The following is a 26,049-nucleotide window of genomic DNA, read 5'->3' as shown; positions in this document are numbered from 1 at the left end:
GCGGCTCAAGGAGGAGGACCTTTCCGAGAAGCTTCGCGTGCACGTCGAAACGTGCGACGCGGCGAACGCGCTCGAGACGGTCGAGGCGGGCAAGCGCGGCGCGCGGCTGCTGCTGCAGGACCTCTACCTGAGCCCGCTGGACGAGGCCACCGAGCTCTTGCCCGAGGTGCAGCACCCGCTCTTCGCCCTCAAGCTGCACGCGCGCGCGCTGCACGCCGAGCGCGCGTGAGAGACGCGCCGGGGGGGCGGAGGGCGTGCCGCCCCTCCGCCGCCACTCGAGAGGCTGTACGGTATTGTTGCGACCACCATTGTTGCCACCACCTCGCCCTCTCGGCGGGGACACCGGCGTGCGGAGAAGTGGCACGTCAAGTTTGTACGCTGCGAAAAAGTGAAACTGAGAGCCGCGCCCGCGCGCGCGCGCGGTCTCGGACCGCGACCGGGGGGTTTGAGCGGGGGGAGGGGGAGGGGCGCGAGGGGCGAGAGAGAGGCAGTGCAGCTGCAGGCAGAGGCACGCAAGCGACGAGAGATCGAGACACGGAGAGCGGCCCACGGCGCGCACACTGAGATTAAACATTCGACAGAGAAAACGGAGTAATAGACATATATTGCAATAGACAAAATTGTATGCGGTGTGAGGCCCTGGCCGACACGGGCGACACGAACGCGGCTGCCGCGCTGAGACCTCACAAAACCCCCTCTCGATAATTACATGGCATGCCTCCCCCGACCCTCGCCAACCAGAGATGTACAGGAGCGTGCGGATCCGCCGCGTCAGCCCCACTCGTCGCTGCTCGCCGCGCTCAAGGTGCGCCGCGCCGCCTCAAAGTTCTTCGACACGTCGCCCCAGTCGAGGTCGTGGATCTGGCACTCTTCGGGCGGGGCGGCGGCGGCGGCGCCCTCGTCCGCGTCGCACTCGAGGCGGGTGGCGATTTGCTCCCAGTCGTCGACGCACAGCTTGCACGTCTCCCCCGTGCAGTACTCGACCAGGTGCGGCCGCTCGGCCGAGTTGTCCACCACGGCCAGAAAGTCGACGCGCGGCGCGAGCAGCCGCACCGCCGGCGGCACGCGGACGAGCGAGTCGTCGATCTCCGCCTCGGGGACGTGGCGGCCGGTGACGGCGGCGCGCCGCTTCACGCGCTCGAGCACCGCCTGCCGCGTCGCCACCACGTGCACGATCGCGATCGAGTAGTCAGGGTGCTCCCTGCGCAGCCGTGCAAACTCGGACTGGTACCACTCCCCGTCGCGGAGGGAGCCGTCGACCCAGACGTGGCGCCGCTCGCGCAGCGCCGCCTCCTGCGCGATCTCGAGCATGTAGCCGCTCTCCCGCCGCGTGTGCAGCCCCGCCGAGAGCGGGTCGCGCGCCAGGTAGCCTTCCCACTCAGGGAGCCGCGTCTTGAAGGCGTCCGAGTCGAGCATCTGCACGCCCTGCAGCGGGATGATGCCGCGCTCGACCAGGTACTCAAAGGTGCGGCTCTTGCCCGATCCCATCGCGCCCGCCGTGAAGATGATCCACGGCCTCGTCCGGCCGCCTCGCACCCCGCGCAGCGCGCAGCCAATCAGCCGGTCCTGCAGCCGCTGCCGGGCGAGCGCGTAGGTGCCGTGATAGGACACGTCGAGGCGGTCGCGGACGGCCTGATATCTCCCGGCGTTGGACGCGGACGCGTCCTGATACGCCTCCATCGTGTCTCGCGAGTAGTTGTACGCGGGAGCCGGCGCCGTGGACGGTGCGGCCGCAGCGGCCGCCGCGGCCGCGCGCTGCGGCCGGTACATCGACTTGGCGGACGACATGGCGAGCAGGCAGGCGACCATGGCTCGGAGAGGGAGGAGGCAGGGCAGCATTCGGGCTGCGAGGCTGCCGATCGAAACTGTGGTCGCAGGCTGCGATGCGGCACCGATTTCTTGCTTTTCTGGCTGCTAGGGCTGACTGAGTGCGCAGCCGCGAGAATGCCTAGCCTAGGCGTGGAGGCCCGCGGCTCCTCGGAAGCCCCGACCTTCGCCCGCGTGCCTTGGCCTGCCGCGAAGACCCTGCTGGCTCCTCCGCACTTGTGGGTGGGCCTCTGTCTGGGCCGTGCAGCTCTCTGACTGTCTGCCGGTCTTCTTTCTTTCTGTTCCATGGGCAAGCTGCGCCTGGCTTCAGGGCTACGGCGACCGCCCGAGGGCCCAACTTGAGAATCGTGCTTTTTTGGGTTAGGGATGAAGGCGAAGGACCGGACGGTCGTCGTCAGTGATGTTAGCTACGCCACCGTCTACCTCGTGCGACATGCGCTCGCCGGCATCGAGCGAGCAACGTGTTCGACCGACCGGCTTGCTGTGCGGACGGCTTCTTGTGGCTCTCGTCGAGAGCGTTTTGCGGCCCGGCGGGTGGGAGAACATGTGTCGTTTGATGTGTCACTGTGTACGTCATGTCAGTCTTGATAACAAGTACGGTCGATCCGTCAAAGCGATACACTCGTCACGATCACGTTGGACGGCTGGCACGGAGCTCTGTGCGGCACACACAGGAAGAGCCGTACGGCAAGAAGAGCTCGATGGGGAGCGAGAACCGTCAGAGGAGGTTCAGGGGTAACCTGAGTCCTCCGTGACGCGCTCAATCGCTCCCAAGCGGGTGGCTCTCGAAAATCGTCGATATCTTCCGAAAAGACTGCTCTTGCCGCAGAGCAGCCGACGCGATGCAGACGGAGGCGCAGAAAGGCTACGAATACTCAACGAGTTCCGCGACCTACGCAGTCAAGCCTGGGGGGAAATGACCGCGCATCAAGGCGGACTTCCGACACCTAGTCCTTGTGGCTGAGACTTGGGAGGTATCGAGTGGGATTTCATGCCTTTTGTACACTTTTGTAGTGCCATCCGAGAGCCAGCCTGCTGTGAGGTGTGAGAGGGCCTTGTATGTAATGGTAGAATTCTTGCGATCTCTCTACTCCTCGGGCACTTTACTCCATCGATGACAGACTTACTCCAGTGTCCAGAGACTTACTCTCTGTGCACGACAGGGCAGCAAATGACTGTCGCCGCGTGCCGGATGCGCTGCAACGCGGAAGCTGGCTGCGCTGGCTTCGAGCACCGCCGCAGCTGGGGGAAGTGCAAGAGCGGGCCAACCCGTCATGTAAAGCCGAATCACCGACATGTCGTCGTTAATATTTTTCGCAATACTGATTGAGCATGTTGCATGAGTACTGCCATGTGTCCTAGCCTAGAGCTCTGGCATCGGCCGTTGCCTCCCACCTGCTCGGAGTACGGAGAGTTGGAGAGAGAGGCGTGCAGGGTGCAGCGCTGACTCGCTCGCCGCCCCGCCCGCTGCCGCCGAATAAGCGGTGGGGCGCGATTTCGGTCAGCGAGCACAAAAGAAAGAAAATCGTTGCGGCTCGCCCTTCCCGCCGGCAGCTCCGGTCCATACCCTCATCGCCAGAGAGGTAAGCCTGCACCTTCCCGCCCCGCGCGCGCGAGCACCGCCCCAGCAGCCTGGCGCGTCTTCATGGCCGCGCCACGGTCGCCACTGAACCGCCGCGGCTCGCTCGCTCGCGCCCGCCAGCCGTGTTGCACCGCCGCGCTTCGCCTGCCAACGGCGGCCGGGTCGCCTCCCACGCAGCCCGCTCGCGGGTGCAGCGGCGTCCCCGGCTGCGCCTGCCGTCGTACGCGACGCCCTGCGTCGCCGCACGGCCGGGGCGGCCCTCGCCTCTCAGCCCGTACTTTTTTATCGGTGCGCTCACACGCTCGCTGCGCTCGGCCCGGCAGATATGTGCCCTGCCGCCCCCGCCCACTCCGAGCGCGTGGCGATCCTGGACGCCGGCGCGCAGTACGGCAAGGTGATCGACCGCCGCCTCCGCGAGCTCAAGGTCGAGTGCGAGCTGCTGCCCCTCCACACATCCGCCGAGGACCTGCGCCGGGACGGCTACGCCGCGCTCGTCGTCTCTGGCGGCGGCGCGTCCGTGTACGCGGACGACGCGCCCAAGTACGACCCCAAGATCTTCGAGATGGGGCTCCCGATCCTCGGCGTCTGCTACGGCATGCAGCTGATGAACTACAGCTGCGGCGGCACCGTCGAGCGCGGCGCCAAGCGCGAAGATGGCGTCTTTGACGTGCAGGCGCGCGAGATCTGGCGGAGATCTGGGGAGATCTATCGTCTTTGGCGTGGAGGAGCGCCGCTCGCTCCTGGCGTGGGCCGTCTCGCCCCTCCCCACCACCCTCACGCCCTCACCACCGCACTCCACCGCACTCCACCCCGCCCTCACCGCTGTCCTCGCCGCTCCCCACCGCCCTGGTGCCTCGCCCGCGCCACTCAGGTCGAGGAGGGGTCGACGCTGTTCGAGGGGCTCGGCTCGTCGACCAAGGTGCTGCTCACGCACGGCGACTCGGTCGACAAGCCCGCCGACGGCTTCCGCATCGTCGGCCGCTCGGGCCAGATCGTCGCTGCGATCGAGTGCGCCGAGCGGCGGCTGTACGGCGTCCAGTTCCACCCCGAGGTGGACCTGTCGGTCGACGGCAACGCCATCCTCTCGAACTTCCTCTTCAAGGCGCCTCCGCCTCGCTCCCGCCGCGCCTCCCCTCCCACGGCCGCCCCTCCGCCCCGTCCCCGGCCCGCCCTTCCGCCCCGGCCCGCCCTTCCGCCCCGGCCCGCCCCCCGCCCCAGCCCGCCCCGCGCCGGCGCGCAGGTTGCCAAGCTGTCCGGCTCCTACACGATGGAGTCGCGGCAGGAGGCGGCGATCGAGGAGATCCGCGCCACCGTGGGCGACAAGAAGGTGCTCGTCCTCGTCTCCGGCGGCGTCGACTCCTCCGTCTGTGCTGCTCTCCTGCACAAGGCCATCGGGCCGGAGCGGCTGATTGCGCTGCACATTGACCACGGCTTCATGCGTCACGAGGAGTCGTCGGGCGTCGTGAAGGCGCTCGCTGCGCTGGGCGTGCCGATCGACGCGCTCGACGCGACCAAGGACTTTGCAGAGGCGGTCACCGAGGTCAACGGCAAGACCTCGCTCCCGCTCGCCACCGAGTGCGCGCCGGAGCTCAAGCGCAAGATCATCGGCGACACGTTCATGCGGGTCACCCAGGCGATGGTCGAGAAGAAGGGGCTCAAGGCGGAGGATGTGTACCTCGCGCAGGGCACGCTGCGGCCCGACCTGATCGAGTCGGCCTCCACCCTCGTTTCCTCCAACGCGAACGTCATCAAGACGCACCACAACGACACGCAGCTCGTCCGCGACCTGCGCGACCAGGCCCCCCTCCCTCCCCCTCTTTCTCTCCCCCTCTTTCTCCGCCCTTTCTCTCCCCCTCTTTCTCCCCCCCACCCCCACCCCCACCCCCCACCCCACCCCCCGCCCCCTCTCCCACCCGCTCCCAAGCCAGCCGCGTTGGACTCCGACCCTTTCCCCGACCCTTCTCTCCCGACCCTTCTCGGACCCCTTCTCGGACCCCTTCTTCGTCCCGCAGGGGCGCATCATCGAGCCGCTCAAGGACTACCACAAGGACGAGGTGCGCGAGCTCGGGATCGAGCTCGGGCTGCCGGCGCCGCTCGTCTGGAGGCAGCCCTTCCCCGGGCCCGGCCTCGCCATCCGCACGCTCTGCGCGACCGAGCCGTACCTCACCGAGGAGTACGACCGCTCCTCGGCCGCCCTCGCTGCCGAGTGTGCCCGCCACCCCGAGCTGCGCCTCACTTCGGCGCTGCTGCCCGTCCGCACGGTCGGCGTCCAGGCGCGCGCACAGCGGCACACCAGATTCGCACACTCTGTACACCCGCCCCGCCCGTGACGACGCGAACCCAGTGGCAGTTTACGTCCGACCGCCCCGGAGGAGAGTTGTGTTCCGCCCGAGGCCGTGCCCCCATGCCCTCCTCCCCCGCGTGCCGCGTGGTGTGGATGCACGCGGCGGAGGCGCTCACCGCTCGGCGCTCCCCCCCCCCTTTCCACGCGCAGGGCGACGGCCGCTCGTACTCGTACCTTGCCGCGCTCTCTTCCGACGCTCCGCCCGACGAGCAGTGGGAGGCGCTCTTCACGCTGGCGCAAGAGATCCCGTGCCATCTGCACGACGTGAACCGGATCGTCTACGTGCTGGGCGAGAAGATCGCCGCGGCGCCAAAGGCCATCACGCCGACGACCCTCACGCGCGACGCGCTCGACCAGCTCCGCGCGGCGGACCACATCGTCACGCAGACGCTGACCAAGTACAACCTGCTCCGCTCGCTCGCCCAGGTGCCGGTGGTGCTCTTCCCGGTCGGCTTCGGCGTGGAGGGAGCGCGCTCGATCGGCATCCGCGCCTTCATCACCCGCGACTTCATGACGGGCAAGCCCGCGCTGCCCGGCCGCGACCTCCCTCTCGAGATGCTCGTCGAGCTGCAGCGGCGCATCCTGGCCGAGGTGCCGGGCATCGCGCGCATCGCGCTCGACATCACCTCCAAGCCGCCCGCCACGACCGAGTGGGAGTGAGCCGGCGCCCGCACGCGGCGAATAGCGCTCCGCCCCGCGGGGCGGAGGAGAGCGGGGCCACATACGTCGCGCATGCTCTGCGTGGAGTTAGGGGCGGCGGGTGTTGCCACTTCCGCCTGCGCCCTCCGCTTCTCGTGTCGCCCCTCACGCGCTTAGACCTTACTTGTTTTGCGTTCTGAGACACCCGTCTCGAGGACACATGCGCACCCGTCTCGGCCTCCACAGAGGACCATAGGTGAGTACATCAATCATCAAACACACACTAGCTTTCAGCCAAACATGGCTCATCCTCATGGGGGTCGGGGAGAACGAGAGGAAGACTTTTCCAAGGCAGAAGAATTCTAAAAGCCCGAGAGTGGCACGAAAAAAAATCGTTGCCGACGGCTGAGAAAAACTAGTTTTGCCAGAAAACTCCCTCCCACAGAACTGGCGCACCAACGAGAACGTGTGCAGATCACAGATCACTAGTCAGAAGAAGAAATGTGTGTCGCAAACAGGGAGGCACCGACGCCCGCGGGACGCCTATCGGCTAGCTGCGCTCGTCATCTGCCCACAGAGTTCCCACGAGAGCGTGGGAGAGGCCGTATCAGTGTTGACCGATGGCGTGGGAGCCACCGCGGCTCAAGCTCGGCCTGGTCGGCTGCTCGTGGTTTGCACTGCGGGCGCACGTGCCGGCGCTGCTCGCGCTCGAGCAGCGGGTCGGCGTGCGCCTCACTGCCGTGTGCTCGCGCACGCGCAAGTCCATGGCGCGAGCTGAGGCCAAGATCCACGCCGCCGACCCCGAGCGGGAGGTGCGCCGCTTCGCCAAGATGGAGCAGCTCTTTGCAGATGCGGACGTGGACGCTGTGCTGCTCGTGCTGCCGATCCCGCTGATGCCGGCAGCGGTCGAGGCGGCGCTCCGCGCCGGCAAGCACGTGCTCTCGGAGAAGCCGGCTGCGCCGTCGATCGAAGCGGCCCGCCGCCTCCTCGACGCGATCGCCGAGCTCGGGCCGCGTGCGCCCGTGTGGCTGGTGCTCGAGAACTGGCAGTTCAAGCCGTCCGTCCGCTGGCTGCGCGAGCGGCTGCAGGAGGGCGCCATCGGCCGCGTGGTCTCGGCGCACCTCTCGCACCACCACCCAGCCGACCCGGCAGACCGCGCGGCGGGCGGCGGGCGGGAGCCGCCGTGGCGCTCGCAGGCCGGAGAAGGCGCGTGGCTGGTGGACGCGGGCGTGCACTGGGCGCGGCTGCTCCGAGAGGCGCTCGGAGAGCCTGTCGAGGGCTCGGCCGCGCTCTGCAGCGGCGCGGATGGCGCGGGCGGCGGCTCGCTATGCGGCTGGGTGCGCTTCGAGCACTGCAGCTCCGCCGCCACCCTCGCACTCAGCTCGGGCGGTCCTCGCCGCGCCTCCGCCTCCTCCTCCTCCTCCTCCTCCTCCTCCTCCTCCTCCTCCTCCTCCTCCGCCGCGCCTCCGTCGCTGATTCTCGAGGGCGAGCTCGGCGCTCTCTGCCTCTGGGCGGCGGAGGAGGGGGGCGGGCACAGGTGCGGGCGGGCGCGCGTCGCGCTCGAGCGCTTCGGCGGAGAGGCCACGACGCAGCTTCTCGACGGCGACGGGTGGGTGGAGGGCGGCGTCGCCGAGAGCCTCGAGCACGCGCTGACCGCGGTGAGAGCGCTGGTCGTCCGCCGCGCGGGGCTGTGGCCGGCGAGCCTTGCGACTGCGGGGCGCTGCCTGCTCGGAAGCTGCTCGGAACCTTCTCGGAACCTTCCTGCAGGCGAGCCTTGCGGCCGCGCCGTGGGGCACCCACTGCCTGCTCGGCTGCGACGAGGCGCGCCCACGACATGTCCACGACACGTCCACGACACGCCCGCTACACGCCCGCTACACGCCCGCGACACGCCCGCGACACGCCCGCGACACGACGACACGTCCGCGACACGCCCGCGACACGTCCACGACACGTCCACGACACGTCCACGGCACGACGACACGTCCGGCAGGCGTTGCGCGACCTCGCTCTCGTGTCGATGCTGCTCCGGTCGAGCGAGACGCGACGGGTGGTGGCTGCGGCCGAGGCGCTCGCGGCGGCAGAGAGTGGCGCTGCAGCTTCGCCGCTGCTCTCCTTGCCGCCCACCGAGGTGAGGGGAGATATGGGGAGATATGGGGAGATATGGGGAGATATGGGGAGATATGGGTCTCCGTGCCGCCCACCGAGGTGAGCGACGCGAGCGGGACGCGCTTCTTTGTGCCGAGGCTCCTGCTGCCGTGCGCCACGGCGGCAGAGGTGGGCGGCGCCCTCGCCCTCGCCGCCTCGCTGCGGCTGGAGGCGCGCCCCGCGGATCTCGGCTACCTCTCGGCCATCTCTCGGCTACCTCTCGGATCTCTCTCGGCTATCTCTCGGCTACCTCTCGGCTCTCTCTCGGCTGTAGGCGCTCCCCCTGGGCGCTGCACACAGCTGGAGCGGCTCCTATGCGGCGGCGGGCGGCGAGGCGGGCGGCGAGGCGGGCGGCGAGGCGGGCGGCGAGGCGGGCGGCGAGGCGGGCGGCGAGGCGGGCGGCGAGGGGGCGGGCGTGCTCAGTTTGCGGCTGGGCGGGATGCGGCGCGTGCTCTGCATTGACGCGGCGCGGCGGCGGGTGACGGTTGAGCCGGGGCTGAGCTTGCGCGAGCTGCGGCGCGTGCTCGCGGCGCACGACCTGACCGTAGGCTCGTGGCCGATGCTGCTCGAGCAGACGGTCGGCGGGGCGACGCTCGGCGCGGGGCACTCAGATGCAGAACAGCCGATCCCTGCCTTCCAAATAGCACTTTCGAAGGCAGCGTGTTCCGCTGTTTTGCAGCCGCGATGCTGCTGCTTGCAGTCGCTCTGCAGCCATAGTTCGGCCGTTCAGAGTCTGACCACACCGCACGACACTGCATTCTCGCCCTCAGCTCCCCATGTCCCTGCACCAGGAGCGGGATCGCACGGTTCGGCGCCACGGGACGGCACGCTGGCGGACGCGGTGGTCGCGCTCGAGTTGCGGTGCGGCGCCGGCCGCCGGGTGAGTCTTTCCGAAGAGGGAGGGGCGGGGGGCGAGGCGTGCGGGGAGTGGGGAGGGGGAGGGGCAGAGGGGGAGAGACGTAGCGAGGTGGAGGGCGAGGCTGCGGTCGCTGCCGGCACGGCGGCCAACGGGAGCGGCGGCGGCCGCGGCGGGGAAGGCCATGGCGTCTCCGCGCCCACTGCTCCGCCGTCGCTGCGGGCTGCGCGCGTCTCTCTGGGCGTGCGGGGCGTGGCGGTGGGCGCATCACGCTCGCGTGCGAGCCTGTACTCTGCAGAGTACAACGTCAACTCATCTCGTGCAGGTGAGCATCACGCTCGAGTGCGAGCCTCGGTACTACGTGCGGCGACACGTGCACACCATGGACCTGGCCGCGTTTGTCGCGCGCTGCGACGCTATGTGCGAGGCCTGCCACCCTAGATGCGGAGCACTGACCCGTGCACCCGCCTAATCAATGAGCATCTCCTCCTCACTCACCGCTCACAGGCCTACCGCCACCTCTGGGTCTGGTGGGCGCTCGGAGAGCCGCAGCTCTGCGCGTGCGCGCTCGAGGACGTGGGCCGCGCCCCGGCACCCGGCGCGGCGCGCTATGACGGCGAGAACTGGTATCGCGGCGCGCCGCCGCTCGCGGCACCGCGTGGCGAGGGCGAGGGCGGTGCGGCGGAGCCGGGGCCGACGGCGCGGTGGGTGTCGCTCGAGTACGCTCTGCCGCGGGCGGCGCTCGCAGAGCTGGTGGCCACGTTGGGCAGCGCGGGCTTCCTCGCCGCGAGCGGCTGCGCGGGCAAGACGCTCGAGCTCAAGTTCGTGGGCGGGCCCGGGAGAGCGGAGCAGGGCGTCAACGCGGACGGGCCGGTCGTGTGCGCGAACGTGCTCTGGCGCGTCGCCCTGCCGGCAGGGTGGGGACGCCTAGCGGCGCTCGAGCGGGTGCTGGCCGGGCTGGGCGGGCGGCCGCATCTGGGGAAGTGCCACGGCCTTGCCTGAGCCCTGGTCTGACAGCCTGACAGCAAACCCCGGACAGCGCCTGACAGTGCCCGACAGCCTGACAGCGCTGACAGCACTTTCTCTGACAGTCTGACAGCACGTATCTGACAGCCTGACAGCAGAGCCTGACAGGCGAGGCGCTCCGTCGCTGTCAGGCCCTAACGTGACAGCCTGACAGCTGCCCGACAGCCCGACAGCACACAGTGGCCTGACAGCAGCGCTGACAGCCCGACAGCAGCACAGACCGTACACAGTCAGACCCCCCCCGTAGAGCCTCTTTCTTGTGCCCCATGAGGGTATAACAAAACTATTACATGCAAAGACATGAACATGTGAGTGTGGTCCATGTAGTCATGGGATGGTCATGGGTCTCTCTCTCAACCCTCCCGCCCCACCTCTGGCAGAGGCTCTGCGGACACCCCTCTCTAGACTCTACGGCTTTAGCACCGGCGGCTGTGCTGCTACTACAAATGAAGCTACCAGCTAGCCTTCTGGGGCCCTACAGCCATATGCCTACGGCGTCTGGGTGGGGTGGCCGCCGCCGTCTGTGCCGCCGCCGCGGCCTGCGCCTGCGCCGCCATCTGCGCTCCCCAGGCTGCGGCCCAGGCGGCCGCCCCTGCCGGCGTGATCACGCCGTAGGAGGGGGGCAGCTGCGTACCCGCTGGTCTCCTCTTGATAGTGTCATAAGTGTGGCTGGTGTGTGTCAGAGCCTGACAGCACCCCGACAGCTAGCCCGACAGCACCACCTGACAGCACCTGACAGTAACAGCCCAGCGTCTCTCTGACAGCAGCAGCAGCCTGACAGCTCTGACAGCTCCGACAGCGTCTGACAGCAACACCCGACAGCTCCGACAGCACCCGACAGCTACAGAGCCCCTCGCATGTCAGACACGCACCCGACAGCACCCGACAGCACTGACAGCAACTGACAGCTGGTCTGACATAGGCACCTGACAGTGCCTGACAGCTGCCCGACAGCCCGACAGATCACCTGACAGCACCTGACAGCCTGACAGCATGGCCGCAAGTACGCCGAATTCCCATGAAAACAAGTAAAAAATAGCAGAAAAAAGAAACCCCTGAAAAATCGGCGCCTGCGGCGGGCCATAGGGCCCCATCTCCCCCCCGCATGGACACCCTCTGGGCCCCCCGCGCCGGCCCAGAGGTGTTCACACGGTTGCGGAAACAGAACATTACCGCTCACCCCAGGGCCACGAGAATGGGCGCGCGAAACCGCTCAAACCTCAATATTAATGCGCCGGTTGCCACTCCTCTCGAATCCGCCCGCGCAGCGCGTGGTTTGGGAAGGTGTGCGTGTGCTGGAGCGCCTCGCCCGTCATCGGGCTCGTCGACTTGGTCGCGAGCCAGCGCTCGATCTGCTTTCCGCTCGTAGGAATGGCCGTCCGCCGCCATCACCCTCCGGGTCGCTCATCTAAAGATCATAAAAAACAAAACACCCTCCGCCCTCGCCCTCCGCCCCTGCCCTGGCTGGCCTGGGTGGCAACTCCTCATCATCACGCGCCAAGCGGGAGGGAAGTGGATGGGGCCCTGAGCCGACCTAGCCCCAGACGGAACGGGGCGCCCAACACGTGCCCGGATTACTGTGCCTTCCCCGGGTGCAGCCTTTCGGTTCGTGAAGGGTCGGTGCGAGTCGTGCTTTCCTCGATCCCCCGCCCTCCCCCGCCATCTCCGCCGCTTTGGCTCTACAGCCTTACCACCGGGAGGCGGCGAGGCAAAATCAGACTCGGTCGAGAGACCCCAGATTGGCATCCATGCCTCTCTGGACAGGGTGGCCCGCCACAACGACCCCTGGAATTGCGACTCGCCGCTTTCCTCCCGCTGTGATTCTGTGTGAGCTCTGTGTCTTGATTTGCCAACAACATACCTAAAACAAAAAAACAGAAAAACAAAATCAATCCGCTTGACAGTGACAGTAGTCAGTACAATTGAAACGGCCCGCCCCGTACCCGCGACCATGCCTCCGCCGGCCAAGGTCGGCCCCGCTGGGCCGAGCAAGACGCCGCAGCAGGTCTTCGAGGCGCGCCTGGTGGCAAAGCAGAAGACGGAGGCTAGAAAAGCGGGTCGAAGGCGATGCGTGCGCCTGACGTTCTTCTTCATCTTCCTTGTTGCGTTCGTGCTCGCTTGGATGCTCATCGCATTGCCAGGCGCCGCTGCGTCTCCTGTGGGGATACGTCGCCATATAGTGGCGCCCATCAGATCATGCCGCCTGTGGGATAACAATAGGGTCATACGTGATCGCGGAGACGAAGCGGTACGATCCAGCGAATGGGCTCAAGCTAACCCTAGGAGCGTGCGATCTCGACTTTTTACCCGGCTCCACTGCGGATGTGGAGTACGCGTCGCTCACATCCGCCAGGTCTTTCCGGTTCGTGGTTCGATCGACGGATGCCAACATTGCCGAGGCGCTCACGGCCAGGAACCCCATTGGTTGCGAGAGCGAGGTGCTCCAGTCGTGCAGGCGCGTATGTCTGGTCAAGGTGACCGTTCCACCCGGCGCCACAGGCGCATTCACAGTCGACCAAGCTTCGGTGCAAAAAGGGGGAGCTGTCCCGCTCCCGGTCATCACGGTGCAGCCTGGCGCTGTAGTGCCGGGCTTGCGCGTGGGCGCGTGGTGGAAGCATGTCCCCACCCTCTCGGCACGCGTCGACAATGCCACCATCAACCATGTCTCGTGGTATGCGGGCGATGGCGACTTTGTTGCCATCTCCTCGGCCATCGCCTCCGCCTCGCTGTACGCAAAGGGCTCCGGTTCAATCTACCTCCTCGACATCGAGGCCAGCGGGAGGGATGTTGAGGTCAAGTGGAGGCAGCCCAACGACCGCTTTTGCGCCGCCACCGACCTGCCGCCGGCCACAGCCGAGTTTCTCCCGGCCTCCGACGCGTGGGACCAATGCGACATCCGATCGATCCTTGACGGCACGGACGAGGTCACCAACTACGCTGCTTTTAGTCTCCTCCGCTCGACGTACGATGCTGACAGCAACGGTCGGGTCACCAAGGAGGAGTTCACCACCGCGCTCTCGGGCATGCGGTGCTGCGGTGGCTCATGCCCCCACGCTTCGTGGTGCGAAAGAGAGTCTTTCGAAGTTGGCTTCGCCGATCCAGGGCTCTACGGCCTCTCCGTCAACGCCTTTGCCCGGCGCCTCCTCGAGGCCAACAAAACCATGTGGTTCCCCAAATGCAAGAGCAACCTCCAACTGTCTCACGGCGTTTCGGCGCTTTCGCCGGTATTGAGCGTGTCCACCATGCACTCTGAGCATGGATCGCTCGTACTCACCCTACGACAGGGCGGCGGCATGAGCCAGCGAACCACTCTGGACAGCGCATCGACCTGGCTATCGACGCGCAACCAGACATGGTCGCCATCTGGCGGCCGTCCATCCGGAATGAGGATTGATCAGGCAGACGCGACACGTCTGCACGAGAAGTACGCCAACACGCACGCCTGTGCCGACGACTGCACGGAAAATATCTACCTGTCGATAGACGTTGTCGGAGGTGCTGGCTACCCCACAGCTAGGTTCGTGTACGCCAGCAACGTCGCGTACCTGCTGCTCGACCTCGCGCACATTCGGTTCTTGACGCTAAATATGCTCACTCCGCCCATCCACAGAGAGCGCGTGCGCTTCACGGACAACGACTGCGAGCTCGACGCGCTGCAGGGCGACGAGGGCGCGCGCGTGCGGGCCCTGGCGTCGATGCACGCCCAGATCCGCAAAGCCCTCCAGTCGAGCGTCTATGCGACCAATGTGCCAATCCGCGGCGAGCTTCTTGTAAGGACGATCAGGGACACAGGGGAACGGGAGCGGGGAGCGCATCGCGACACGGAGGGGGGCTGGGCAGGGTTCACCCTCACGACAGGGTCCCAGGGATTCCTCTCTCGTATAGGACAGGTTGCACCCGGCGGCACGGGGGCAAGCGCGGGCCTCCTACTGGTTGCGCTCTCCTAGTTCTCCTGCTCCTGACAAGGGACAGCGACAGGCTCGCAGCACGGTGGACTCCCTATCCACTGGCGATCTCTCTCGACTAGCGACCTTCCTCCGACTTCTCACCGGCAGTCTCTTCTACCACAGGCAGACTGACACGTGGGTGGCAGTGGCGGTGATAGGAGTCTCCCACTCTGTGGGCCTCGCTAGAAGTGCGACCCCTGCGCGTGTCCTCGCCCTTGAAGGGGAAGGGGCTGTGTGTCTGTGCATGTGTACAACATGTGTGTGTGTGTGTGTGTGTGTGTGTGTGTGTGTGTGTGTGTGTGTGTGTGTGTGTGTGTGTGTGTGCTCGCTCGCTCGCTCTCGCGCGCCGCTTGCGCGATCGCGCGCGCGCGCTGCGCGAGCCGCCCTGCCCGCTGCGCTGCTAGGGTTGCGCTGCGGGAAGGGCTCGGCGGCCGTTCCTAGAGCTCCTCGTCGCTCCCCCCGTATAGCGAGGGCTCGTTGGACTCGAGGAGTGGGCCGCCGTCGTAGGGGGAGCGGGCGGCTCCGCGGGCGACGCTCGCCCAGTCCTTCTTGTTGCTCTTGACCTCGCCGCCGCCGCCGCCGCGGCCGCGGCCGCCGCGCCCGCGCCGCCCGCGGCTTGTGCCCAGCCTGACCGCGCTCGGCATGCGCTCGTAGATAGTGTCCTTGAAGGCGGAGTGGAGGAGCGCCTCGAAGTTGACGCACGGCGCGTAGCGGCAGCGAGCGGCGGTCTTGCACGGGAGGGCGGTCTGGTTGAAGGCCGGGCAGAAGCCGATCCCGTCGCGCGCCGCCATCGCCTTGGCCTTGCCCGCCGCGCGCGCGACCTCGACCTTGTTGTCGACGATGAGGCTCTCGAAGGTCTTCTTCTTGGCGACGTTCGCCGCTGCGGCGCGCCTCTCCTTGAGCGCCTGCGCGGCGCACTGCGCGTCGTGGATGATGTCGGCGTTGGTCAACCCAAATGCGCGGCAGGAGGGGCAGAGTTTGTTGCCGAGGACCTTGACGCACCCGACGTCGAGGCGGAGGGGTCCGCCGACATCGCCGCTCGCGTAGACGTTGGGCAGGACCGGGAGGTTGCAGACGAGGTTCTCGTTCTTCACCTTGAAGAGGATCGAGCCGTCCTTCTCGTCCGACTTCGTGCCCAGGAAGGAGTGGTATCCCTCCTGGATGGAGACCATGTTGCCGAAGTGCTTCTCCAAGAGGGGGGCGAAGTGCTCGATCTGGGCCGCGGTGTAGCCAGTCTAGGTAGGAAGAAAGTCTGCTTGCGCACGAATTCTTTATATAGTACTCGTATATCGGGCGCCGCGCTGGATGACCGACCCCGGCCATGACCTGGTGCTGCGCCTCCCCGTCAATCCCTACGTGCCGACCAGCACCGTCCTGCGCGACGTCACCGCCAACGTCGGACTGAGCCGCTTCAACGCAACGCCACTCGCATTTGCAGACTATGACGGCGACTCGCTCATCGACATCCTCGCCGCGTCCCTCGACGGGAATGGCAACCAGCAGCTCGCGGCGTGGCTCTGGGTGAGAGCCAGCCGCCGCGCAGACGCCGCACGGCCCACGCGTTCGCGCACCTGCCTCCGACAGCCCCCGCCTCCCTCCGGCGCACTGCTCACGCCTCGCTCGCCACCGCTCGCCCCGCGCGCGCGCAGCGGCCCGACGTTCTCCGCTTCGAGGAGCGCAGCACCTGGCCAATGCCAGGCCTGCTCGGCCTCATCCCGGGCGACTACGACTACAACGGAGCACTCGACGCCGTCGTCTTCGAGGCGATTCTATGCAGCAATCTTATTGAATACGATGGGAATCAATAGTGTGAAGCTCCGCGACGCCGACACCGCCACTTCCATCGCTGCCTCCGCCGCCACCGCCACCGCCCTCACTGTCGCCGCCGCCACTTCCCCACCCGCCTCTGCCTCCTCCCTCTCGCCCTCCCCGCCGCCCCACGGCACCGTCTCCTGTGCAAGCCCTTTCTGCCCGTGAGCCCGCCACCACCCGTGAGCAGGCGCACCCGTACTGCTCCTCGCTGGTCAACATGAGGCTGTGCAACCACAGCTTCCACTGCACGCCGCTGCCGCCCGCCTCGGAGCAGCCGACGCCGGTCGACGTCGACGGCAGCAAGAGCTCCCCCTCGCCTGATCTCGAGTCATCTCGGGTCATCTCGAGTCATCTCGGGTCATCTAGGCGGCAAGAGCTTCGCCCTCCTCGCCGGCTTTGCCAACGCAACCGAAGAGACGGGCGAGCGATCACCCGAGATATAGCCGAGGTAGCCGAGATACAGTCGAGATATAGTCGAGGCCGAGGTGTAGCCAAGACACGGCCGCCAACGAGACTGCCTTCTCTGTTATGGCCGCGCCCACCACCGCCTCCATCCCCGCCGCGACCATCCCGCCCACCACACCGCCCTCCGCCGCCCTCCGCGCCTCCAGCGCCTCCGCCTCCAGCGCCTCCGCCTCCAGCGCCTCCGCCTCCAGCGCCTCCGCCTCCAGCGCCTCCGCCTCCAGCGCCTCCGCCTCCAGCGCCTCCGCCTCCAGCGCCTCCGCCTCCAGCGCCTCCGCCTCCAGCGCCTCCGCCTCCAGCGCCTCCGCCTCCAGCGCCTCCGCCTCCAGCGCCTCCGCCTCCAGCGCCTCCGCCTCCAGCGCCTCCGCCTCCAGCGCCTCCGCCTCCAGCGCCTCCGCCTCCAGCGCCTCCGCCTCCAGCGCCCGCCCTCCACGCCCTCCTCCGCGGCGGACGCGTGGTCGACGTGTGCAGGACCCGTCCCGGACACCTGTGTAGCCGAAGTATAGCCGAGATGCGGCGTGTTGCATAGCCGAAGTATAGCCGAGAGACGGGGTGCTGCAGTGTTCGGCGCGTTCCGTCTGTGCGCACCGCGGCGGCGGTCGGACCCCTCTCGGACCCCTCTCGGACCCCTCTCGGACCGCTCTCGGAACCCTCTCGGACCCCTCTCGGACCCCGCTCGGACCGCTCTCGGAACCCTCTCGGACCGCTCTCGGAACCCTCTCGGACCGCTCTCGGACCCCTCTTGGACCCCTCTCGGAACTCCGTCAGGCGGACCGAGCTGCGGCATGCTCAACGAGAGGTGCGGCGTTGGCGATTGCTGCGGCTGCGGTCTGACTTGCACCGCGGTGCGTGTGTAGATGCGCGACGCGCGCCTGTCTCCACGCGCTGGAGGGGTGCGAGGCTCTGGAGGGCGGGGCAGGAGGGAGCGAGGCTCTGGAGGGCGGGGCAGGAGGGAGCGAGGCTTTGGAGCGTGCCTTCGATCGCCCCTAGCAGCTGCCCCTAGCAGCTGCCCCGGCCGGGTCACCGCAGGCGGGTAGTCGCACGGCACACCGCACACGGGCAAGCGAGGCCTCTTCGCGCAAGCACACCCCCCCTGGGCCCAAGGTCACAGCACACACGGGCAGTGCGAGGACGGGCAGGCAGGCTCCGGACAGACAGACACGGCGCGGGCGACAGGCAGACAGAGCTGAGGGCGTGAAGGAGGACAGGCAGGCAGGACGGGCAGGCAGGCCTGCTTCGCGCCTCTCAGCTCCTCTGCAGCGCACGGCTAGGTGCACGGCTGGGTGCCGGGGCGACACGCCCCCGAGGTGACCCGAGGTGACCCGAGACTGTCTGAGAGCAGGTGGTGGGCGGGACGCGCTGTCTGCCCGCGCCGACGAGCACCGCGGCGCTCATGCGGCCGCGCGGCCAAGCCGGCGACTTCGCGGTCGCGACTCCGTTTGGAGCCTTTGCGCCCGCGCGGGGCGACGAGGAGGCGGCGGCGGACCGCGCCGTGAGCGAGCCGATCGGCCGCAGCGTGGCGGCCGCGGCGCCGCGCGAGCGTTTGTCGGCGGCGGCGGCCGGCGGCGAGCAGGGTGGCGTGGAGGAGGCGGCGGGCGGCGGCGCCGCCGATGCCGACGGTGGCGCCGACCCGCCCGCGTCGCTGCTGCAGGCCCGCTGGCTGGCGGGCGGCGGCGGCGCGGCGTATGCCCCCGCGGCGGGCGTCCCCGTGGCGGCGGGCGGCCTTCGCAGTCGGCCAAGCAAGCCGCTGCCGAAGGCGGCAGCGCGGAGGCCCGCGCCGGCGGCCGGCGCATCCGCGGCGGGGTTGGCGGCGGGCGGCGGGCGGGCGGGCGGCGGGCGTGCCGACACGCGGGCCGGGGCGGTGGGGGCGTCGCGGCGGCTGGACGCTGCCGCGGCGCGGAACGGCGCAGGCACGGCTGGCCCGTGTGCCGGCATTTCTTGTCCCGCATTTCTTTTTTCCTCATAGGCGACGCGGCTGGCCACGCGGCGGACGGTGCCGACGCGAGCAGCTCTGGCGAGAAGGGGGTAGCCTCGCCCCTAGATGATAGCCGGAGATAGCCCGGAGATAGCCGCGAGATGGCCGAGAGGTTGCCGAGAGGTTGCTAGAGGGCAGAGGTATTCGGCTGTACTCAGCCGTGTCCGCTGCACGCGCCGCCTGTCTGCTCACGCGATGCTCCGCAGGCACGGCACGGGACCGTAGTCCCGCCCCCTCACATTTGGCGCGTGCGATGACGCAGGAGCCGGGCCCGCTGATCATGCCCGCGGCGCCAAACTCGAACGCGCAAGTCGCGGCCTTCACGGCGGCGCAGCTTGCTGTGAACGGCGTCTTACTCACGGCTCGCCGCCTGTGATTAGGTCGACCTCGACGGCGACTGCATCGCCGACTTAGTCGTCGTCGCCTTGCCCGACGGCGCGGCGAGCAGGGTCGGTTTGGACAGCAGCGCGCCGCGCGGCTGTGAGACCGTGGCGTGCCGGTTGCTGGTCTGGGTGCAGAACGCGGCAAAGGTGGGGGCGCCGCGCTGGGCCGCGGCGCCCGACTACAATTTCTCTCTCCCCGAGGGCGCGGGGCAACTCGCGTTTGCCGACCTCGACTCTGACGGCGCGGTCGACCTTCTCTTCCTGGCAAACAAGTCCTCCCCCCCTCCCTCCTCCTCCTCCTCCTCCTCCTCCTCCTCCTCCTCCTCCTCCTCCTCCTCCTCCTCCTCCTCCTCCTCCTCTCAGCTGGAGCTCCACGCGTGGTATGCGGTCCTCGGCGAGCCGAAGCCGGACCCCCCGGCCCTCACGAGCAGCCGCCCGGCCGTCGGTCAGCAGTTCGACGCAGAGGCAGACTGCGCGACGCGCCCGCCGCAGCCAAAGTCGCTCTGCCAGCCGCGCGCGCTCGCGTTCTTCAAGCAGGCGTGGGCGCTCCCAGGCGGGTGGGCTCTGGCGAATCCGCTCGGCGCGAGGCCGCCGACGCTGTCGGTGGCCGATTTCGACCTCAACGGCTTCCCCGACGCGCTGCTGCCGCTAGTCGCGCCCGCCGACGCGAGCGCGTCGGACCTCTCGCCCTGCTCTGCGGGAGAGCCGTGCGTGCTGCTCCTCTTCAACGACGAGAGGCGACGCCTTCCGAGACACTTCCCCCTCCAACACTCCCCCCTCCGACACCCCCCCTCGAAGCTACCGAGACCCTTCCGAGACCCTTCTCAGACCTTCCGAGACCCTTCCGAGACCCTTGGACGGTGTTTCCCCCCTCGACACCCCTTTTTGACCCCTCCCCCTCCCCCCCCCCCCCCCCTCGGCTTCCGACACCCCTCTCCTGCCCCCACCCACACCCCTCTCCTGCCCCCACCCGCCGCGAGCGCAGACTCCACATCCATGCCCCACCGCCCGCGCGCTGCACCTCCACCGCCCCCCCGCCCGAGACACGTCGACGGCGCGTCCACGCACCGTGCTGCAGGCTGCGCTGCCTCGAGGCCGGCGGAGGCGACGAGGGCGCGCTGCGGCTGTACGAGGCGGAGACGGCCGTCTACCCGCCGCCGTCCGAGCTGCGCCTCTACCCGGTGCCGCGACACTGTCCGAGACTCTTCAGAGACACGTCCGGGACGCAGCCGGGCCGGGCCACTTCCGAGACACGGGCCGAGGCGGCCGAGGCGCGGCCTTCGGGGCCGCGCAGACCTCACGGCCGAGATTCGCCGAGACTAGCCGAGGTTCGCAGAGGTTGGGCGATATCAGGCGAGATTTGCCGAGATTAGGCGAGGCCCACGCACACCACACACCTGAGATTTGCCGAGATTCGCCGAGATTCGCCGATGTCCACGCACTCCACGCGGCCGCGAGAGACACCACCGAGCACTCCTGGAAGGGAGCACTGAACCAAAGCCTCGCTCCAGATGCTCGGCGGCGCGAGCGCGGGCGCCTTCTACGACTTGTACGAGGACGGCACGTGGGACGTTCTCGCGCTGCAAGCCGACGGCGGGCTACCGCACCACCCACGGGACTGAACCCACACTGGATTCGAGACTCTGGAGGTATGGGACTAGGCCGGCTGCGCGCGTGGCGCAACTCCGGCGTGAGCGGGCAGTACTTTCTGAAGGCCACGACGACGGACGGCGCGTGCGCCTCCGACGCCTTCGCCGTCGTCCCCGGCGAGGAGGGGACAGTCACGCTTCCCGCCGCCGGAGAGAACGCCCGGGCCGGCTGGGGCGGCGGCGGCTGGGGCGGCGGCAGCGGCCTCAACTCGAGCGCGCTCGCCGCGGTGGAGGCGTCGGCCGTGGAGGCGAGCGGCGGCGTCGGCGCCGCAGGGCGGTGCGCCGCGCAGGTGGTCGACCGGCCGTTTGGCGTCTGGCTGCGCCAGCCGAGCTTGCACCAGCCGGCGGTGACGTACCAGTTTGCGACGTCGCTGCCGACCCGCTGGTCGCGCGTGAGCGTGTCGTCGATCTGGTCGTGGAACCGCCAGAAGCAGTCGCGGGTGGGGGTGCAGCTGCCGCAGGGCGGGTACTCGCCGCTGGCCTCGCCCTTTCTGCTCGTCGGCCTCGGCCTCACAAACGACTACGTCGAGCAGCTAATGGTCGGGATGCCGGCGGGTCGGCTGCGGCGGTTCGAGCAGGCGGTGCTGCCAAACTCGCAGCTGACCGTCATTCCCCACCCGCTCGACGCGCCGCACGGGTGGGAGATGCAGCTGTACCTCGAGCCGCGCCAGCAGCTGGCGGTGGCGCTCGTGTGCAGCGCGCTGCTCCTGCTGCTCGGCGCCGTCATCGCGGTGCTCGAGGTGGTCGAGCGGGTGCACGATTTTCGTGAGAACAAGGCGCTGAGGCCGGCGCTCCCTCTCTAGAGCCGTAGCGCGGAGGCCGGAGCACACGTGTGTGTCGTCGTGTGTCGTGAACACCAAAAAGCACGGAACGCCACAGATATCAGAGCGCAGAGGGTCAGCTATTGCGTATTGGCTCATCGTTTTGCGCGTCTCGGATGGGGTGAGCCTGTACGTATATATCGTGGGTACCCATCGGGGGTGAGATTGCAATCCAAATAATGTCTTTCTTCTGCGCATTGCTTTCTCTTTCTTTCTCGTGTTGTAATTTTTTCCCTGAGCTAGCCTTCGTTGTTAAGGAAACAAGAAGGGACACACACATGACACTGCACACTGTGCACACACAATCGCACCGCACCGCACCCCGCGCCCGCCGCCCGCCGCCCACCGCCCGGCCTAGGTGGGGGAAAGAGACGCCCTGATACCTATTACCGCCTCGCCGACCGCCAAATTCTTTCTCGTCCTGTGTTAGTGCCAGTGCGCGCGCCAGTGCCGTGCCCAGTGTTGTGCGTCGAGGGAGTTTTGTCTTTGTCGTCATCCATGTGTGTCGTCGTCTCGTGCACACGCGCTTTTCGTTTTGGCTTTTGGAAAACACACAACAAATCATCATCGAGGGGGGGGGGGGGGTCGTCCGCCGCGCGCTGCGCGCCGCGCGCACCCCCGGTCGTCCCACCCCGAGATCGGTGTGTTTGCCATCGAACATCGAGAGAGTTTTGGGGTAACATCGAAGCAACGAAGGCGCTCTCATAAAAATAGAGGTCGATACTCTAACGGGTGTGCTATTGAACGTGCTATTACCTATTACCGCCGCCGCCGCCGGCGCTGGTGCTATTCAAACTCGGTGCCGTGCAGTTGTGGCGGCCGCCACCTTTGCCCACGGCGTGAGATAATATTCTTCTTCTCCTTGTCGTGCCAGTGTGCTGTGAGAGAGGCTGGTTTGCCTGTGTGGTGTTAGGTTAGGTAGAGGAAGGTGAAGAACAGCCAGGCTCGGACTGGACACCAACGCGGTATAATTAATGGGTGGACGCTAGACAGATGATGACGAGACGCACGAGCGACACACAGACACAAACAGGCTCACAAGACACACAGCCAGCTGGCTGCCACACACCCTGAGTTGGCGTACACATACATAACTCAGGGCCACATCCTTCCTCCCTGTCCCCCCCCCAGCACACACGGTCGGTGCCAAGGACACAAACAAACAAGGGCACAAGGGCACAACAACACAACAGACGACAGGGAGTAAAGTGCGAGGCTAGAGCAGACCGCTCCGCCTCTACCAATCTATCTCGCCGGCCGCAAGGCACGGACAAGACCGTATCAGTTTGCTGTGAGCCGTCCTGGTTTCTCACGAATTGTAAAATTGCCGGGAGGTTAAGGTGGCGGCGTCACGCTGCCCGGCTTCCCGGGTGCCGGGACAGCCCCGCCCTTTCGAGGCTGCAGGCAGGACAAGGTGAACGACTGACCCCATACGCCCTGATACCTTCCTATTACCGCCTAAAGAAAGAAAGAAAACGGGCAACCCAAGGGAGGGATGAGTGATTCTGAGATCAGGTTGGGCGTTTCCCCTTTGGAGGCAGACATTTCAGAAAGCGAATCCCAGGCCGCATCTCCCCGCTCGAAGCGGGGAACCCGTCCCGGGCGCCCGCTGGAAGCTGGGGGCGCCCGCTCGAAGCTCGGGGCGCCCGCTCGAAGCTGTGGCGGCGCAGGCTGCCACCGCTGCCCGGGCGCGCCGAGCGGCGGCGGAGGGCCGCCCAGGCCACCACCAGTGCCTCTCCCACCGGCGGCGCGGCGGCAGCGGCGCCGACCGCCCCTCCATCAGCGGCGGCGCGAGGCTGTCGTCGGGACGCCGGCAGGTGACGCGCGAATAGGGTGCCACCGGACCGGCCGACGAGCACCCAGCGGAGCCGTCATCGTGCATGGCGAGCCGAGCACCGCCGCGTCGCTTCTCGGCGCATTGGAGAGCAGAGGAAGCTGCTGGCGTCGCGGCTGGGATCGGCAGCGGCGCCAGCAGCTTTCTCGGATCTGAAGCGACTTTGAGCGCCGATCGATCGATCTGAGGGCTGACCGATGGGTGGCGCTGGGAGGAAGACCGCGCCACCCGTCGGCCAGCCCTCAGCTCCGCGACGGCGACTCGATAGTCGTGGCCGGCGCTCGGCTGCCACTCTAAGCTGTGTCGCCAGCGCTCCTGGAACCGTGACGTCACTTCTTATGGATGCGGCACTAGGGACGCCCAATGTTTTCGTAAATATAGACGCCTCTCTCTCGCGTGTGGAAGCCACGACTGCGTAGTCGTGCTCCCCCGGAGCACGCCATAGAGCGCCGGTTGTGTACCGGGCGCACCCGCAGCCGTACACACTGCTGCCACCTGCCAGGGGGGCGCCGCAGGCGCCCCAAGCGGCGCGGAGCGCCGCCGCAGGCGGCGGACAGCAGGTGCGCAAAATTAAACGCCATTTTCGGTTCCGCAGTTTTGCCACTAACGTCGAAATCCGGTACAAATCGAGACTTACGATGAGGTTACGAGCCGAGCCCCCCACGAAAACCACAGAGGGGCGCGCGGACAGCGCGCCGCCAGGGGCGCCGCAGGCGCCTCAAGCGGTGCGGAGCGCCGCCGCAGGCGGCGGACAGCAGGTGCGCGAAATTAAACGCCATTTTCGGTTCCGCGGTTTTGGCACTGTGTCGCAGGAGGTGAGGCACGAGGACGCCCATGAGGACCGGTGGCCTGACCTACATCGAGAGGCTTCACCTATTATTCTCCTTCTCTCTCTCTCCTTCCCTCGCTCTCTCTCTCTCCCATTCCAGAGTGATGGATAGTCCGCCGTGTCCCCATATCCCTATATTCCCACACCCTGTGCAGTGGCACGTCGTTGACACCCAGACCCCTAATATTAGACATCTTGGGCACGTCACGCTTCCCCAACTCCCGTTGTGCAAGTTTGGCACGTCATAGTCTCTGACTGCTTTCGTGGGGCCGCCGCGCCGCGAGACAGTCGACCTCTCTACTGTTGTGACACCACAACTCGGCGCAGCTGGCGTCTTTCCCCCCACCGGTGTGACACCACACCTTCGTACTTTGAATACTCTCTACAAACATGTCTTCCTCGGCTGAGGAGGCCCGCGACACTGCGGGCAATCTATCTCCCGCGACCAAGCCGCAGGACCGCGTACGACTCAACATACACGTGCTGGGCACCGATGATTCGGGTTCAGATGACCATCTCTCGAGCGAGAGACGAGGGACGCCTCACGAGACTCCAGAGGGCCTAGACCGGGGCGATACCACCCGGTCAGACCACCCTGATCACCTCCACACGGGGGCAGCCGAGTTGGCGCCTGGACGCCGCTCGAGGCGACGCCCCTGCGCCCTCCCGGCTTTGCGACCCTCCCGGCTGGCGTACTCCCGGGGAGCAGCCCTCCCGGCTGGCCGTGGGTGCGAGGAATCGCAGGCTGGGTCGTGCACTCCGGCAGCCCCTCCTGGCCTCGCCCCTGCCTCCCGCAGCCTGACCGAATCCCACGGGTCCACTTGACGGTGTGGTTTCCGACCCCCCCGGGTGGTCCACCCGCCCCACGACTATTATCCTATCTCTCCGGGGGCCCTGTGGGGGGGAAGGGTGCGTAAGACAGGGCGTGGAATGGCGGGGCCGGGGGTGTCGTGCCTGTTTTTAATTTTAATAGTCGCCCCAGCCGCCGCCGCCCTTGCCGCGCCCGCCCGCCCTTGCCGCGCCCGCCCTCGCCGCCCTTGCCGCGCCCGCCCTTGCCGCGCCCGCCCTCGCCGCCGCCGGGCGGCGGCCTTTGCGCGTTAAGAATTCTTCTGAAAAACGGCGTTTTGGCCGAGGGGGGGGGGCCTACATTCATTGAGAGGTCTCGTCATTCGAAGCCTGCTGAAGCCTCACCTTTGATTGTCACCACCTAACAGGCGTCGCCTTTGCTGTGTCGCGTCCTCCGCGTAGCCAGCCAACCATCCACATCCACCAGCACTCACCCTCCTCACCTCGCGTCGGTGTTACTTGACCCCACTCTCTCGCCGCGCATCGTTTTCCTAGAGACGATGCGGAGGCGACGCTCAACTCACGCCTACATTTGCCCTGCTGCAGACTCGTGCGTCGAATGGCGTGCAACGAACGCCTTGCGAACGGCGCGGAAGGATACGTCGGACTCCCCAACGTCCCGTACTCCCAGTGCGAGGAGTGGTGCAAAGCCGGCACCGCCCTGGTGCGAGCGATTGCGACTCTACCAGACCCTCCCCACGCTCGCCGGGCCGAATCGCCCTCGCCGCAGCCACCCGATCTCGCCGCTCCGTCCCCCTCAGGGCATCACCGACCTCGACGTCTGCTCCATCGCGTGGAACAACCCGGTCCCGTGGCGCAAGATCGCGGGCGACTTCGGCGAGGGCGCCATCATGGACGAGTGGGCGGGGTACGTGCTCGTGCTCGGCTTCGGCGTCTTCTTCTCCATCGTCACCACCATCATGGTCAAGCTCGAGCAGATCTACGGCGGCCTCGTCATCTCGTCCGAGCACTTCAACACGGCCGGTCGTAATATCAAGACCGGTCTGACCGCCGCGGTGCGCCACCCCAAGCCCACCACCCTTTAGGGCACGAGCGGTCGGGCTGACGT

At 67.5% G+C, this 26,049-nt stretch overlaps 6 protein-coding genes across 6 annotated transcripts in view; 4 read left to right on the top strand and 2 right to left on the bottom strand.

Moving 5' to 3' along the window:
* Window positions 1–771: 771 nt before the first annotated feature.
* EMIHUDRAFT_105921 (hypothetical protein) lies at window positions 772–1,839 on the bottom strand (the record flags this gene model as incomplete). The annotated part of the gene is made up of 1 exon (XM_005760896.1): window positions 772–1,839. One exon carries the CDS (start codon window positions 1,837–1,839, stop codon window positions 772–774), a length of 1,068 nt encoding a protein of 355 aa, XP_005760953.1.
* A 1,544-nt stretch (window positions 1,840–3,383) lies between these two features.
* On the top strand, window positions 3,384–6,413 carry EMIHUDRAFT_465509 (glutamine amidotransferase; the record flags this gene model as incomplete). Its single annotated transcript, XM_005760895.1, has 6 exons — window positions 3,384–3,410; window positions 3,733–4,082; window positions 4,281–4,511; window positions 4,650–5,186; window positions 5,422–5,670; window positions 5,904–6,413. The coding sequence occupies exons 2-6, from the start codon at window positions 3,735–3,737 to the stop codon at window positions 6,411–6,413; spliced, it is 1,875 nt and encodes a 624-aa protein (XP_005760952.1). The 5' UTR covers window positions 3,384–3,410; window positions 3,733–3,734.
* A 599-nt stretch (window positions 6,414–7,012) lies between these two features.
* EMIHUDRAFT_217210 (hypothetical protein) lies at window positions 7,013–10,398 on the top strand (the record flags this gene model as incomplete). The annotated part of the gene is made up of 6 exons (XM_005760894.1): window positions 7,013–7,501; window positions 7,589–7,729; window positions 7,877–8,050; window positions 8,461–8,523; window positions 8,601–8,669; window positions 10,063–10,398. 6 exons carry the CDS (start codon window positions 7,013–7,015, stop codon window positions 10,396–10,398), a joined length of 1,272 nt encoding a protein of 423 aa, XP_005760951.1.
* A 4,408-nt stretch (window positions 10,399–14,806) lies between these two features.
* EMIHUDRAFT_105918 (hypothetical protein) lies at window positions 14,807–17,430 on the bottom strand (the record flags this gene model as incomplete). The annotated part of the gene is made up of 4 exons (XM_005760893.1): window positions 14,807–15,604; window positions 16,356–16,498; window positions 16,765–17,082; window positions 17,418–17,430. 4 exons carry the CDS (start codon window positions 17,428–17,430, stop codon window positions 14,807–14,809), a joined length of 1,272 nt encoding a protein of 423 aa, XP_005760950.1.
* Window positions 17,431–18,871: 1,441 nt separating this feature from the next.
* EMIHUDRAFT_465508 (hypothetical protein) lies at window positions 18,872–21,453 on the top strand (the record flags this gene model as incomplete). Its single annotated transcript, XM_005760892.1, has 4 exons — window positions 18,872–18,958; window positions 18,999–19,708; window positions 20,080–20,195; window positions 20,663–21,453. 4 exons carry the CDS (start codon window positions 18,872–18,874, stop codon window positions 21,451–21,453), a joined length of 1,704 nt encoding a protein of 567 aa, XP_005760949.1.
* A 3,866-nt stretch (window positions 21,454–25,319) lies between these two features.
* The window catches only part of EMIHUDRAFT_465507 (hypothetical protein), a gene marked incomplete at its 3' end in the record, with an annotated part of 5,712 nt that continues 4,982 nt past the window's right edge, over window positions 25,320–26,049 (top strand). Inside the window, exons 1-3 of the mRNA XM_005760891.1 lie at window positions 25,320–25,348; window positions 25,527–25,644; window positions 25,742–25,996. Coding sequence (XP_005760948.1) covers window positions 25,540–25,644; window positions 25,742–25,996 — 360 coding nt within the window. The 5' untranslated portion in view covers window positions 25,320–25,348; window positions 25,527–25,539. The remainder of the gene's footprint in view (window positions 25,349–25,526; window positions 25,645–25,741; window positions 25,997–26,049) is intronic.

The sequence above is a fragment of the Emiliania huxleyi genome (assembly GCF_000372725.1).
Source record: "Emiliania huxleyi CCMP1516 unplaced genomic scaffold EMIHUscaffold_73, whole genome shotgun sequence".
Classification (NCBI taxonomy): Eukaryota; Haptophyta; order Isochrysidales; family Noelaerhabdaceae; genus Emiliania; species Emiliania huxleyi.
This window is presented reverse-complemented; position numbering and strand designations above follow the sequence as displayed.